This window comes from Bos indicus, chromosome 7 (assembly GCF_029378745.1).
Source record: "Bos indicus isolate NIAB-ARS_2022 breed Sahiwal x Tharparkar chromosome 7, NIAB-ARS_B.indTharparkar_mat_pri_1.0, whole genome shotgun sequence".
Taxonomy (NCBI): Eukaryota; Metazoa; Chordata; class Mammalia; order Artiodactyla; family Bovidae; genus Bos; species Bos indicus.
Genome location: NC_091766.1, coordinates 4,002,996 through 4,016,238, shown reverse-complemented (window position 1 = coordinate 4,016,238; position 13,243 = coordinate 4,002,996). Strand labels below are relative to the sequence as shown.

General features: G+C 52.8%; 1 protein-coding gene across 3 annotated transcripts in view; it reads left to right on the top strand.

Annotated features, from left to right (window-relative positions):
• The first annotated feature begins 5,342 nt into the window (after nt 1-5,342).
• The window catches only part of NCAN (neurocan), a 30,444-nt gene continuing 22,543 nt past the window's right edge, over nt 5,343-13,243 (top strand). The window contains exons 1-4 of one of the 3 annotated variants that reach the window (XM_070792446.1): nt 5,343-5,452; nt 9,599-9,723; nt 9,907-9,986; nt 10,901-11,311. In XM_070792446.1, the coding sequence (XP_070648547.1) occupies nt 9,677-9,723; nt 9,907-9,986; nt 10,901-11,311 (538 nt within the window). In that variant the 5' untranslated portion in view covers nt 5,343-5,452; nt 9,599-9,676. Of the gene's footprint in view, nt 5,453-9,598; nt 9,724-9,906; nt 9,987-10,900; nt 11,312-13,243 lie in introns of those variants that run through there. The other 2 variants (XM_070792447.1, XM_070792448.1) reach the window with 2 other exon arrangements.

Below are 13,243 nucleotides of genomic sequence, written 5' to 3'. Positions count from 1 at the left end.
GGAAGAGTTGGGGAAGAAGCCATTGGTGCCAGTACTGGGCGTCTTTATCAGCCTTGTGTGTCACCACTGGGACACAGAAGTCCTGGCTTCCAAATCTATCTTGGCAGTAAATGCTGCCTGGGACAGGCTTCTTGGAGGAGGGGTAATGTGAGGTGGGTTTTGAAAGATGAACAGGAATTTGCCAAGCTGGATTATACAAAGCCTCAGATACACCGCTAAAGGTTTGGTTCACTGATTCAGTAAACAACTCCTGCCACTCCCTACTGCCCAGCCCTGTGCTGAGTGATGCTGAGGACTATGAGAGGTCTCAGTTCCAGCCCCATATCTGAAGATCTCCCAATCTGGGGAAGAAAGGACTAGACACATATAATCCCAGCCCCATGGGACCAGAGCTGAGCCAGAGGGAGAGATGAGGCTGGAGAAGTAGAGGGTCTACCTGAGGGAGGGCTTCCTGGGAGAGGGGATATTGTGCCTGTATCTTATTGAGTGGGCAGGAATTCACCAAGGTGAGAAAAATTGGAGTGGGGAGGTGGATGGGCAGGCAGAGTGAACAGCATAAGCAAAGGCCTGGTTGAATAAAAAGACCATGAATTTGAATAAAATATGTGAGTTGAGATCCTGCTGGGCCTAAAGCAGTCAAGAAAGGTGTTTGAGAAAGGCGGTATCCCATCCAATCCGCGTGAATGGAGACTTCTGGACAGAGCAGCCACTGGCAAGAGGCTGCAGTTCCTGGCTTTAACTGAATGGTCTGGGATCCAGCCCTTTCTTCAAGGGCTGGGGGAATGGTCCTCCTGGCATCCTTCTAGTGTCTGCCCAAGTCCACACCAGGAGTGGGGGCTGTCTGGGAAACTGGGACACCAGCGGAAGGGCCACCCCATCAGCCCCTGCCTGCCAGGACTTCCTGCATTCAGTCATGGCCTCGTGCCATCCAGACCTGGCTCTGCTGGTTTGAGGGCCAGGGCTGGCGGGGTCTGGGGGGGGCGGGGGCTGTCAAAAAAACCATCTCCCTACCTCTAGAAGAATTTAGGAAGAGTATGGACCCTGGAGACTCCAGATCAGGTTCAAATCTTGGTTAGGCCATTCACTCATTGGCTGTGTGATCTTGGACAAATATGTTGACCTCTCTGAGCTGGTTTCCTTATCTGTGAAATTAAGAGAATTCTATTTATGGGACTGCTAGAGAATTCAGTGGACTCTTCAGGCTGACATATAACAACAGTGGTTGACCTTTGTTGAGCACCTACCCTGTGTTTAACTTGAAGCCACGTCTGTCTCCATCCACTAGATCGTTAAATCTGCTGTGCTGGTCCTTGTCACTCCCATTTTACAGCGAAGGATACAGCCGCTCAGCCACTCAGCAGCCAAGGTTCCCCAGGGAGGATATGCACAGCCCCAAGGCCCCCCTTACCACTCCTGGTCTTGGCATGGAGCCACCATGCCCACTGGGATGAAGCCAGCTTCGTACCCTCTTCCCGCCTCCTCACCCCACCGGCGCCTGGGCATGAAAGAACCTCCTGTTTCTCCAGGGAATTAGCAGCTCTAAGCTCCCAGCAGAGCAGCCAAAAGTGGTCCATTCATTTGCCTTAGTGAGAAGAGACTAATCACTCCCTCCTTCCTCACCCCAGGGGGTAGGGCAGAGGGAAATTTAGAAGAGCCAGGAACTGTAACTCTGGTTGGCTGAGGGAAACTGAGGCAAAGAAGTCATTTATGTAAGGTCACCCAGGGGAACCGGGATGCAAACTTCAGTCTCACTCTGGAGTTGAGCTGAGTTCTGCATTTTTCAGGAGAGAAAATGGAGGCTCAGAGAAGGTCATGGATTTGCTGAAGTCACACAGCAAGTATAGGTCACCAAGGACTCTGGGGAGACAGCCACCCTCATGGTAGAAAACAGGTCCCACTTCCCATAAGTTTGTCACCTTGGAGTAGGGCAGGGAAAAGCCCTCAGATTGCTTTGCGCTTCAGTTTCCCCCTGGGGCATAAGTGTAATGATTGTCCCAAGTCCGCAGCCTGGAGAGCCTGTGGAGGTAAGGGTGATGGAATCCTCTGGGGTTGGCAGCCCCATGTGGGGCCGATCTGGGTCTGATTTATCCACCGGGGCCTGCATGGGTACTGCAGGGCCCAGCTCAGGGTAAAAGGATGCTCACTTGTTTCTGACAGGACTCGTCGGTCCTGCAGGAGGTAAGCTTGTGAGCCTTACCATCTCCAGGTAAGTGGAGATGACAGTGGGCAGGAGAGGGGGTGGCCGCACATGAAGGGGCTGAGCTGAGCTGGCCAGGGAACACCTTGGGCCACAACTGAGTGTGTTGGACGGTGAACATGAGTGACTGTGCTGTGAGTGTGGCCCCGGGGGCCTGTCTCCATGCGACTTGGCATCAGGTGGTCACGGTTGGGTGCTGACTGTAGGTATGCCCATGGCTGTAATCATGCTTGGCTGTAAACAACGTGGGGCAGACGTGAGCTGTTTGTGGCTGCCAGGAAGGCTGTTTCCGTGGGTATGCACGGCAACAGGTGTGTTTGAGTGTGAAGGGGCTGGGTGCAGCTGGGCTCAGAGTTGTGAGTTTGGTTGTACAGTAGATATGACTTGTGTGTGGCCAGGTGACAGTGTGAGCGGCCCGTGTGACTTATATGTGGCCTGGCCAGGTGTGGCTGGGCTGCACGTGCTCTCACTGTACGTCTGGGATATGACATCGTATCAGTGGTTGGTAATGACGTTGTATGTGACAGGTGTGAATATGCTTGCACGTGCCCCGTGGATATGTCAGGTGTGTGAGAGGCATTTCAGGGGACAGCGTCTGTTCCTGAGGCCCAGCTCTCCAGGAGGGTCCTGCCTCCTAGCTCATCTTCTGGGCAACCAGCCTCCTCCCCTGTTCCCGCCCCCGACTCGCAGCAGTCCCTGGCCTAAGACCCAGTGTGGGGGAGACAGAGAGGGCACTCAGGGCTGAGGGTGGGAGGCCGCTGGCCCATTCCCAGTGCAGGCCTATAAATAGCTCTTTGAGCCCAGCAGATTCCCAGGCAAGGTTGCCTCGTTCAAGCCCCCAGCAACAGCCTGCTCCCAGGCCCCAGGCCAGTCCCTCTAAGCTCAGCCCTGGCACCAGTGAGGGGAGCCAGGGAGGGGGGAGGAGGGCGGAGGGAACAAGTGGGGGGAGTCAGGGTGGGGATTAGCTTGGTTCGGAAGCCACAGACCTGGTCTCCCACTTGTCGTTGTTCAGAAGCTCTGTCGTGTCCGACTGTTTGTGACCCCGTGGACTGCAGCATGCAAGCTTCCCTGTCCTTCACTATCTCCCTGGGTTTACTCAAGCTCATGTCCATTGAGTCGATGATGCCATCTAACCACCTCATCCTGGGTTACCCCCTTCTCCTGCCCGCAGTCTTTCCCAACATCAGGGTCTTTTCAAATGAGTCAGCTCTTCACATTAGGTGGCCAAAGTATTAGAGTTTCAGCTTCAGCATCAGGGCTCCCAGTTGGCCCCTACCCATACTCTGCAACCTCAGGCAGGGGGTCCTATCTCCCTGAGCCTCAGTTTTCTTGGCTGGAAAACGGGCAGCAGCTTGATAGCAGCTCCCAGCTTCTGTGTTTACTTCCCATTTCACTCTCCCAGCAACCCTTAAGGTGGTTTACGTTTAATGATCCCTGTTTTTGACAGGGAAACTGAGACACAGGAAAATGAAATGGCTGGTCCAGAGTTACACTGTTAGGGATTTCAGAGAGGATTTTTTTTGGGGGGGTGGCATGCTTCAAAGCCTGTGGGGTCTCAGTTTCCTGACCAGGGACTGAACCTTGGCCATGGTAGTGAAAGTGTGGAATTCTAACCATTAGACCAGCATGGAACTCCTCAGAAAGGGGTTTTGAACTCTGGACTTGTGGGGGCCAAGCTGCCCCCACACAAGTCACCCAGACTCCTGTCCCTGCGGCCTGCCATCTGCAGACACTCACAGTGGTGTGACCCTCGACCGCCATCCATCTTCTGTGATGAGAAGTTCCCCAGCGTGTCACGTTGGTCCCTATGGCCACCACTAGCCCACCCCCAGAACAACCTGCTGACACAGACCTTCCAGGGCAAACTTGCTCCCTTGGGGTCTTCCCTCATCCTTCACTCATTCTCACCCCCTTTTTGGTAATCTTGCTGAAATCACCCAGTTCTCTGTTTCTTTATTTTCCCACCAGTCGAGACCCACCCTCAGAGATACAGCCACACACATACATGGATGCAGGACACTCAGCCAGCACAGCCCAGTCTCGGTGCTGAGAAACGGAGACCCTGGGAAGAAAGGCTTGCTAGGCAAAGGGCTGATTTCTTTATATTTTTGTCCTCCCTCATTTCCACTTGTCATTATGGGGAAATGCACAGAACACAGAATTTCCCATTTGCAAGTGCACGGTTAGTGGCGGTGACCCACGTTACTGTGCAGCCATCACCACTGTCTAGTTCTAGAATACGTCCAGCGGGCCCAGAGGAAGCCCTGTCCCCATGTGGGGTCCCTCCGTCATTCCCCTCCCCCAGCTCCTGGTCATCCCGATCTACTCTCTGCCTCTGTATCTATCTATTCTGAACATTTCATATAAAGGGATTCAGACTGTGACCCTTTTGTGCTTGGCTTCATTCACTCAGCATAGGATTTTCAAAGTTCATCTATGTTGGAACGTGTATTAGTACTTCGTTCCTTTTTATGGCTGAATGATATTCCATTGTAGACCCTCTGAGATCTGGGATCTCCCTACAAAGACATGCACACCACCCCCCCCAACAAAGCAAAAATATTTCTGTAACAACAATACCTGGTCCACCCCAGGTGCTCCATAAAAGCTGACTAGATAATAGAATGAGTGGATGGATGATAGTTCTGGCTGGCACTGGCAGAAACAGCTCTGGGTGTGACACACCTGGGCCCTGACTTTGCAAGTCTCTTACCATCTGTGTGCCCTAAGGAGCTTGCTTTCCTCTCTGAGTCTCGCTTCCTCTCTTATACTGTGGTGTAAAACAGTAACTGTAGCCAAAACTGTTTAAAGTGTGAGCCCTGGAGAGCTAGACAGACCAGGATTGGAATCCCAGCTCTGCACTTTGCCTAGGCGTGACCTTGAGAGAGAGACTTCATCTCCCTGGGGACTCAGTTTCCCCATCTGTAAGATGGAGCAGGCCCACCATGGGACTTCTGGGGACACTGATTGTGAATGGGAAGAAGTCTGGCACAGTCGTCTCTGGGGTGGGGTGAGTGGTCGTAGGAGTGGGGAGGGGATTTTAGGCAGAGGGAACCCCCTCCCTCGCACAGTTGGAGGCTTCAGGCTGGCGGGGGCGCATGCGCAAAGCAGCCCCGCAGCCCCTTTATAAGCGCTGAGGCGGCGCTGGGGCGAGCAGAGCGCAGGGCGCAGGGGTGGACCCGGCGCGGATTGAGCCCAGCCGAGCGTCCTTTGTGCCGGTCGACCGCCCCGGGATGCGTTGGCGCTAGGAGCCAGGTGGGGGTCGGTCGTGGGGAGGGGGTTACGTTGAGCGAGAGGTCCTAGGGGATTCACACAGAGCTCAAGATTTGGGGGAGGGGGGGCTGGGATCAGAGAGAAGCCCCTAGCATGGGGTGGTGGCTTAGAGGGGGAGGAAAGCCTCGAGTTGGGGAGGGAAGGCAAACTAGGAGAGGGCTTGAGAATGTCAGGGGGATTCGGATTTGGGGGTAAGGTTGTCTAGAGAATGCAGAGAGGACCCTTCGATGGGGAGGGGCCAGGCTGGGGGTGGGTCTTAGAGCTGGGGAGGCACTGGAACCAAAGCTAAAGAAGGGGAGCCCCAAGTTTAGAGATAAGAGGGGAACAGCCACCCGCTGAGCGTGGGACTCCGGAACAGGGCACCCCGTATCTGAGCTGAGACACCCCAAGATTTTAAGTGGGGATTCCCAGTTTCCAGATGAATGCAGGATTCCAGGATGGACTGCAGCGGTGAGGGGCTCCCCAGACCAGCCTTCCCCTGCCCTTTGTACAGAAGGGGGTCTGTACAAAGACTGAACCCCCATAGGGAAGGGGTGTCCTGCGGTGTCTCTGCCCTTTTGGCTCAGGTCTTGTTACCACATCTTGACTCAGGCAGGAGGCTCTGGGGGCGCTCCATCCCACAGTGGTTCCTGTTGTTTCCTGGGACCTAGAGTTGGGGTGCTGTCCCTTCTCTTGGGGAGCATGCTGTGTGTCCGAGGTGAATACTAAGTGAGAGCCCCTTAAATCCCTAGCTATCAATCAGAGCACCCAGTCGCTAAGGGGGAGCCGCCCCAGTACTTTCGCATCTGGCTGCGTCCTCACCACCAGACACAGACCCTCGGCTCACCCCTTCAGTTCTGTCTGGCCATATGGATGCATGTGGAAGTCCTGGATTGGTTTGGGGGCACAGACACTGGGAAGTAAGGGGCTGGGGCCCTGGGCCCAGCCTGGGCAGGAGCGACCCCCATGCCTGTGTGTGGGGCTTTGTTCCTCTCGGCAGCATTAATGGGAGACAGCCAGGCTGAAGAGAGGGTTGGCGCTGGGCCCCAGCGGGGGTTGTGGGGGAAGGGCAGGGAGGGAAGCCTGGGCAGACTGTGGGACCCCAGAACCCCAGCAGCCTCGCTGGCGTGGGGACATTCCCAAATGGAAGCTGTCCCCCAGGAGCTAGGGACTTGTGTGTGTGTGTGTGCGCGTATATGTGTGTGTGTCTACCCCATGCTGGGAGGAGGTGGATGCTTATGGTGTCCTCTGTGAGTCTAATGTGACCGAGGTTGTGTCTTTGTCAGGAAACTTGTGCCGAGGCCACATCACCCGGTTGCAAAATGATGTGTGCCCACCAGTCACCAAAGCCACAATTTATCCAGTCTGGTCTGTGCCAGGGGCTGGCAGCTACATGTGTGAGTGTGTGTGAGGAACTGTGTCTGACAGCATGGCCTCATCGAGGGGTTTCCGTGGGGAGCCTGAGACTGTGGGTGTGTGTCTTTGTGTAGAAGACACGCTGCCTGCCTTGTAAGTGCCCATATTGTCTCTCTTTGTTAATGTCACTGTGAATCTGTGCGTGTGAGTCTCCAAGGCTCTGAGCCTAGAGTGTGTGGCTGTGTGTGTGTCCCGTGTGTACAGCCAGGACCTCTCCATGTGGTTGGCAGTGTGGGCCCCGGGTGGGGGAGTGTGAGGTGTGGTCTGCGTGCAGAATTGGGAAGCTAATGGGGGAGACATTGGCAGGGGGTTCGGGTCTCCAAGGGGCAACCAGGGCTGAATAACTGAGCCCGGCTTCCTTTCTCCTCCAAGGAGTTCCATGCGTTGAACCCACGCACACAAATACACCCTGACTCCAAGGCCAGCAACACATACACGTGTGTGCTCATAGCCTCTGCTAAGCATTACTGGTGCCCACACACCCAGAGACCACACTTGGCCCCCTGGGCCCACCCGTACACACTGCCACTGTGGACCCTCGTACATGGTCCCACACACAGAGCGCATCCTTGCCTGGACAGCGCCTTGATGCACAACCAGGCACAACACACAAAAACACGCCTGTGGGCAAACTCACCCTCACTCAATGCCTTCTGAGACAGGAGGTGGGTGTGAAGGAGGGGGAGACACAGGCGCGCGCGCGCACACACACACACACACACTTTCTGCCCTCTCTTTCTTCCTGGCCACCCCTCCCCCAGAGCCCCACAGGCCCCTACTTGCATATGTATGAGACTCATGCATTATTAATAAGGGGACAAGCCCCAGACAGCTGTGTAAATGCTCACCTCTGGTGGCCCTGGGGAAGAGGTATTTTAAGAGAAAGGGTGTGGGTGTGTGAGGGTGCTGTTGGAGGGGACGGGGTATGTGTGGGAAGGTGTGTGTGTGGCAGGAGGAGGGTGCAGCTGAACCTCTGTCTCTCACCTTGTTGGACTGGTATTGGGTATTTGAGTGTGCACACAAGCCTTTGTGTACAAGTAGCTGTTGTTTATGTGAACATTTCTTAGGCTTCACAAGTCAGCTCCTTCCATTCTCCCAGTAACATGCTGAGGTCTGTGCTGGGTGATCCCCATTTTACAAGTGGGAAAACTGAGGCACAGAGTGATGAAGCAACACGTAGGGAGTAGAGACAGGCCTGGAAACCTAGTCATGAGGATATAGTTTGAGCTGTGAATCATACAAAGTGTGTGTGTGTGGAGGGGTGTGTGGTTGTGCACGTGCGTGAGAATTCTCTGTACTTGCCACCTCCTAAGGCTTCCCAGGGGGCACTAGTGGTAAAGAACCTGCCTGCCATTGCAGGAGACGTAAGAGATGCAGGTTCGATCCCTAGGTCAGGAAGATCCCCTGGAGGAGGGCATGGCAACCCACTCCAGTGTTCTTGCCTGGAGAATCCCATGGACAGAGGAGCCTGGCGGGCTACGGTCCACGGGGTTGCAAAGAACCGACAGAACTAAAGTGACTTAGCACGCACTCATGCAAGGCTCTCCTGGGGCAGGCACAGCCAGAGTCCTGCCCCACCCTTTAATACCTATCCAGGACTTGAGCTCTCAGGGGACCCTGCCCCGCTCAGGGTTCTGAAAGGGGGAAATGAGGACAGCCAGGGATGGAGGTTGAAACTGCTGAGGTTTACACGTTGGTAGTTACGGACACCATACCAGGAGCTGACCTCTGCCCTGCTGTGCAGTCCTAGGCAAACCACTCAGCCTCTCTGGACCCTGAGTTACTGTCCTAAGAAGGCAAGGAGAGTGGGCAGTGCCTCTGTGTTGCCGCCCCAAAGTTCAGCACCATGGACAGGTCCCCGGCCTGCCTTCCTACCGGGCCTCTGGGAGCTGGAACCTGGCAGGGCCCCGCGGTCCCCCGCAGGACCCTATTCCGGACTCCATCCACACTCCCCTACTCAGGGCTATTCTTTTATCAGGAAGAGGGTGCAGGGGCTGGGTTTATAGGTAATGTTCTAACTTCCCGTCTGTCCCCACCTGCTGAGGCACGTTGGTGGGGGAGGGGGACAAAAGGAGGGGGCTTTCAGAGGAGTGGGAGGCTTTAGGGAGGAGCCATACCAGGGTTCTAGTCTCAGGAAGAATGTGAAGTCTGGGAGGGCGCTGTGTCCCAGTGCCTGTAACGGGCTTTGCTTACAGGTAGTGCTCAGTATTTGTGCACTTTATTATCATGTGCCACAACCTCTACAGAAGTCTGGACCCACAGCAGGAGTTTATCTGTGGATCTAGGAGGCCTCCTCGCCAGGCAGTGTGAATTCAGACGGAGGATGGGATGGGCAAGGGCGAGGCCCCTTCCTCCAGCTGGGACTTGGCAGCTCTTCAAAAATCCCAGAAACCAGGAATAGAATCTTGGCAACAACCAGATCCTGGAATTGAAGCTGAGAATCGTGTCAGTCAGCAAACTCAGATTACAGGCTGGCTTGGAGGCCAGCCTACTGCCAGAATTGGGGACCCCAGGCAGACTAGGACTGGATGTTGCCCTCTAGGGGCCCCCAATTTGATTTAGGAGGCCAACTTGAAAAATGGGATTTTGATCTTGGCTGTTAAAGTCAATAATAATAACAGCTGAAATTTACCCCTTCATGCCAGGCAGTGCTAAGTATTTTGTATGTATTGACTGAATTGACTGATCTATTCCTTCCAACTACCTGACTTTATCCCCATCTGACCTGCAAAGAAACTGAGGCACAGAGAAGCTAAGCTATTTGCTCAAGGTCACACAGCAAGCAACAGGCAGAGAGACAACCCCGGTTTGATGCACTCATGCTCTGACCATCAGACTTCACTTGCTGGGGTTCTGAAGTAAGTTCGTCCTGGATTTGGATCCCGGATCTGCCCTTGCTTGTTGACTGTGTGACCTTGAGTGATGCATGGCCTCTCTAGCCCACATTTCCAGATCTGTAGAGGGGGAGGAATTGGTCCTTTCATGTCAACTGTCTAGAAGGGATGTACTCACCCCTGTACTCCCTCTCCATCTTGTTTCAGGTCCAGGATGGGGGCCTTGTCTGTCTGGGTCTCAGGCCTCCTGACTCTCCAGATGCTTCTCTTTGTGGCTGGGGAGCAGGGTGAGTTTGCTTGTGAGGTGGGAGAGGTTGGGGTCTGGAGAACTGACAAGATGGGGCAGCCTTTTAACTTGAGAGTCTTCTCCTGCTGGTTCTCTGGCTTGGTCTGGAGAATAAAATGAGAATAGATGAAAAAAAGTCTTTGAACAGTCAAAAGCGAACAAGACACCTGAGAGGTTATTTTTAGTCATTGCCAGCAGAGGCTAGAGGTTCCCGCCTCTCACTGTTTTGCTGAGATGAGCTGAAGAGAGAAAGAGAGGGGAAAAAAAAAAGGGAGAGAGAATCGTATGAAGATTGATTAGTGATGCCTGCTATGGGTGTAGCAATAGAAATAAAACCCTATATGCCTCTCCCTGGCATCTCCCCAGTGGTGGTCAAAAGGCCAGACTTTAGAAATGCCTCCTGATTTGCTCTGTGGCCTTAAGCAAGTATGATGTCTGTGAGCCTCAATTTCCTCAACTCCCCCAGAAAAGGATGAGAGATGGCTACCTCTGCAGATGGTTATGAAAAGCAAATGAGCTGATTGCTATTTATAAAGTGCCTGGTATACAGAAGGTACTCCACAAACACCGGTTCCCTTCCGATGGTTGCCTCTCGTTTAACTTTTAGGGAAACCATGGCTCAGAGGAGAACACTAACTTTTCCATGGCCACGTCAGTGACACTGAGAGTCAAATCTCTGGTCTCCAGGATCTGGACTTTGAGTGCAGGCAGAACTATGAAAGGATCCGACCCGGTTACCCCTCTTCTGCTCACAGACTGGGCTGCAGATCTCAGATCTGTGTACTGCCCTGTGATGTTGTATAGGCAGCCTAACCTCTCTGGCCTCAGTCTCCCTGTCTGTAAAGTGAGGAAAGCTGCAATCTCTGCTGGTCCTTGCCTCTCAATCAGGCCCTCTCTCCACCTTCTCCACCCCAGGCCCACAGCACACCACCGCAGCTGCAGCCACTGCTGAGAAGGGGCTCCACATGCAGAAAGTGGGGTCTGGGTCAGTCCGGGCTGCCCTGGCAGAGTTGGTGGCCCTGCCCTGTCTCTTTAGCCTGCGGCCACGGCCAGGTGCAGCTCGAGAAGCCCCACGGATCAAATGGACCAAGGTGCGGACTGCATCAGGCCAGCGGCAGGACTTGCCCATCCTAGTAGCCAAGGACAACGTGGTCCGAGTCGCCAAGGGCTGGCAGGGACGTGTGTCACTTCCCGCCTACCCCCGGCACCGGGTCAACGCCACGTTGCTGCTGGGACCACTGAGGGCCAGCGACTCCGGGCTCTACCGCTGCCAGGTGGTGAGGGGCATCGAGGATGAGCAGGACCTGGTGCCCCTGGAGGTGACGGGTCAGTTGGGGGAAGGGGAGGGGCCAAGGCTGGGACGGGGAAGTGCACTCACTGAACGTCATCTTAGAAATCACTCCTTGGGGAATTCCCTGGTGTCCAGTGGTTAGGACTCTGCGCTTTCACTGCCAGGGGCCTGGGTTCGAGGGCTTGGATTCAACCCCTTTTGGGCAAGTTAAGATCCTGCAGGCAAAAAAGAAAGAAAGAAAGAAATACTCCCTGAACAATGATTTGCTCTCAATTCTGATAAAATCATGAAGAAAGTCTCTATGCGTACTCCTCTGTTTTTAACATCTCTGTTTTTTAGCTAAGAGAAAGCAGCCTCTGACTAGTCTCTTACAGGCCACAACATTTCACAGGATTTCATAACCTGCAGTCCATGTCATGGTCATCTACTTTCACATAAGGCAGAGGATATTGGTTTTGTATTTTAAATAGGAATACAAATTTCCTTTTAAAATAAATATGTGTTTTTTAAAAGGGAAGTTCTTTTTAAAAAGTCAATTGAAAAATATATGTTAAGGGGGCTTCCCTGATGATCCAGTGGCTAAGACTCCACGTTCCCAAGGCAGGGGGCCTGGAGTTTGATCCTTGGTCAGGGAACTAGATCCCACAAGCCAAAACTAAAGATCCTGCATGCTACAATTAAGAGCTGTGCAGCCAAATAAATAAATAACAAACATTTTAAAAATACAGGTAGAATTCGTTTAAAAAAATATGAGAAGGAATTATATATTAAGGAAGTGACAGTCCTCACATATCTGTTTAACCAATTTGTACATTAAATTCTTTCTGTTGAAATATTCAGTATAGTTTCTGTTTTCCTAACCAGTCAAGCTGAACAATGCAAACAAATATATATTTTTTAAATTATTAAACCAAAGTCCTAGAAAAGGGCATGGCATACAGAAGATGCTCAATAGATATTTGAGCACTGAATCAATGAAAGGATCATTGTGTGGAGAACATCCTGTGGATGCCAAATGGGAAGTCAATTTCCCTTAACCTGTGTTGAAAAGTGGAAGTGAAAGTGTTAGTCACTCTGTCCTGTAGCCTGCCAGGCTCCTCTGTCCATGGTATTCTCCAGGCAAGAATATTGGAATGGGTTGCCATGCCCTCCTCCAGGGGACTGTCCTGACCCAGGGATCAAACCTGGGTCTCCCACATTTCAGGCAGATTCTTTACTGTCTCAGCCACCTGGGAAGCCCTATGTTGGCCACGAGGAAAGTCCCTGCACCCCCCTGTTCTGGAGCACAGTCTTTCCACGCCCAACAATGTCTCAGTGCATATTTTATGGGGTCAGCCAATGTTCCCCTTTCTAAAGCCTTGTTCTCAAAACTAATAAACCTCAAAGAAAACTGGTAAGTGATGAAAGAAGGGAATTCCACCTCTGGGTTTGTTTGGTTTGTTCATTCTACCAGACCTTTATTGAGCGACTACCACGTGACAGCCTGGTGCTGGAGACACAGCCATGACTGGGACACAGCTTCTGCCTTCTGGGAGCTCTCAGTGTAATAAGATGGAGCAAAATGTTTAATTTCTTTTGTCTCACTCAGCCATTTCTCTCATCCCTAAATCAGAATTTGAGTCACAGTGAGCTTACTGATGCTTCACATCTGATAAACCAGGATGTGAATTACACGTTACCTCCTCCAGGAAGCCGTGAGTGACTCCATTTCTAAACTGGGCAAGAGCCACGTTTGATCACCGGTTGCTCTTTGCTTCCTCTCCCAGTGCGTGTGCTTAGTTCCTGAAAGGAAGAATGTCTCTCACTCTTGTCCATGCCTTCTGTTACCTCCAGTCCCTAACCCTGGCATGAAGAATGCTATCTTTGGAGTCCAGATCTTCCTGAATACAAATTCTGGCTCTCCCTTATACTGGTCATATGGCCCTAGACTTGTCCCTCAACCTCTCTGAGCCTTTGTTTCCTCCTTT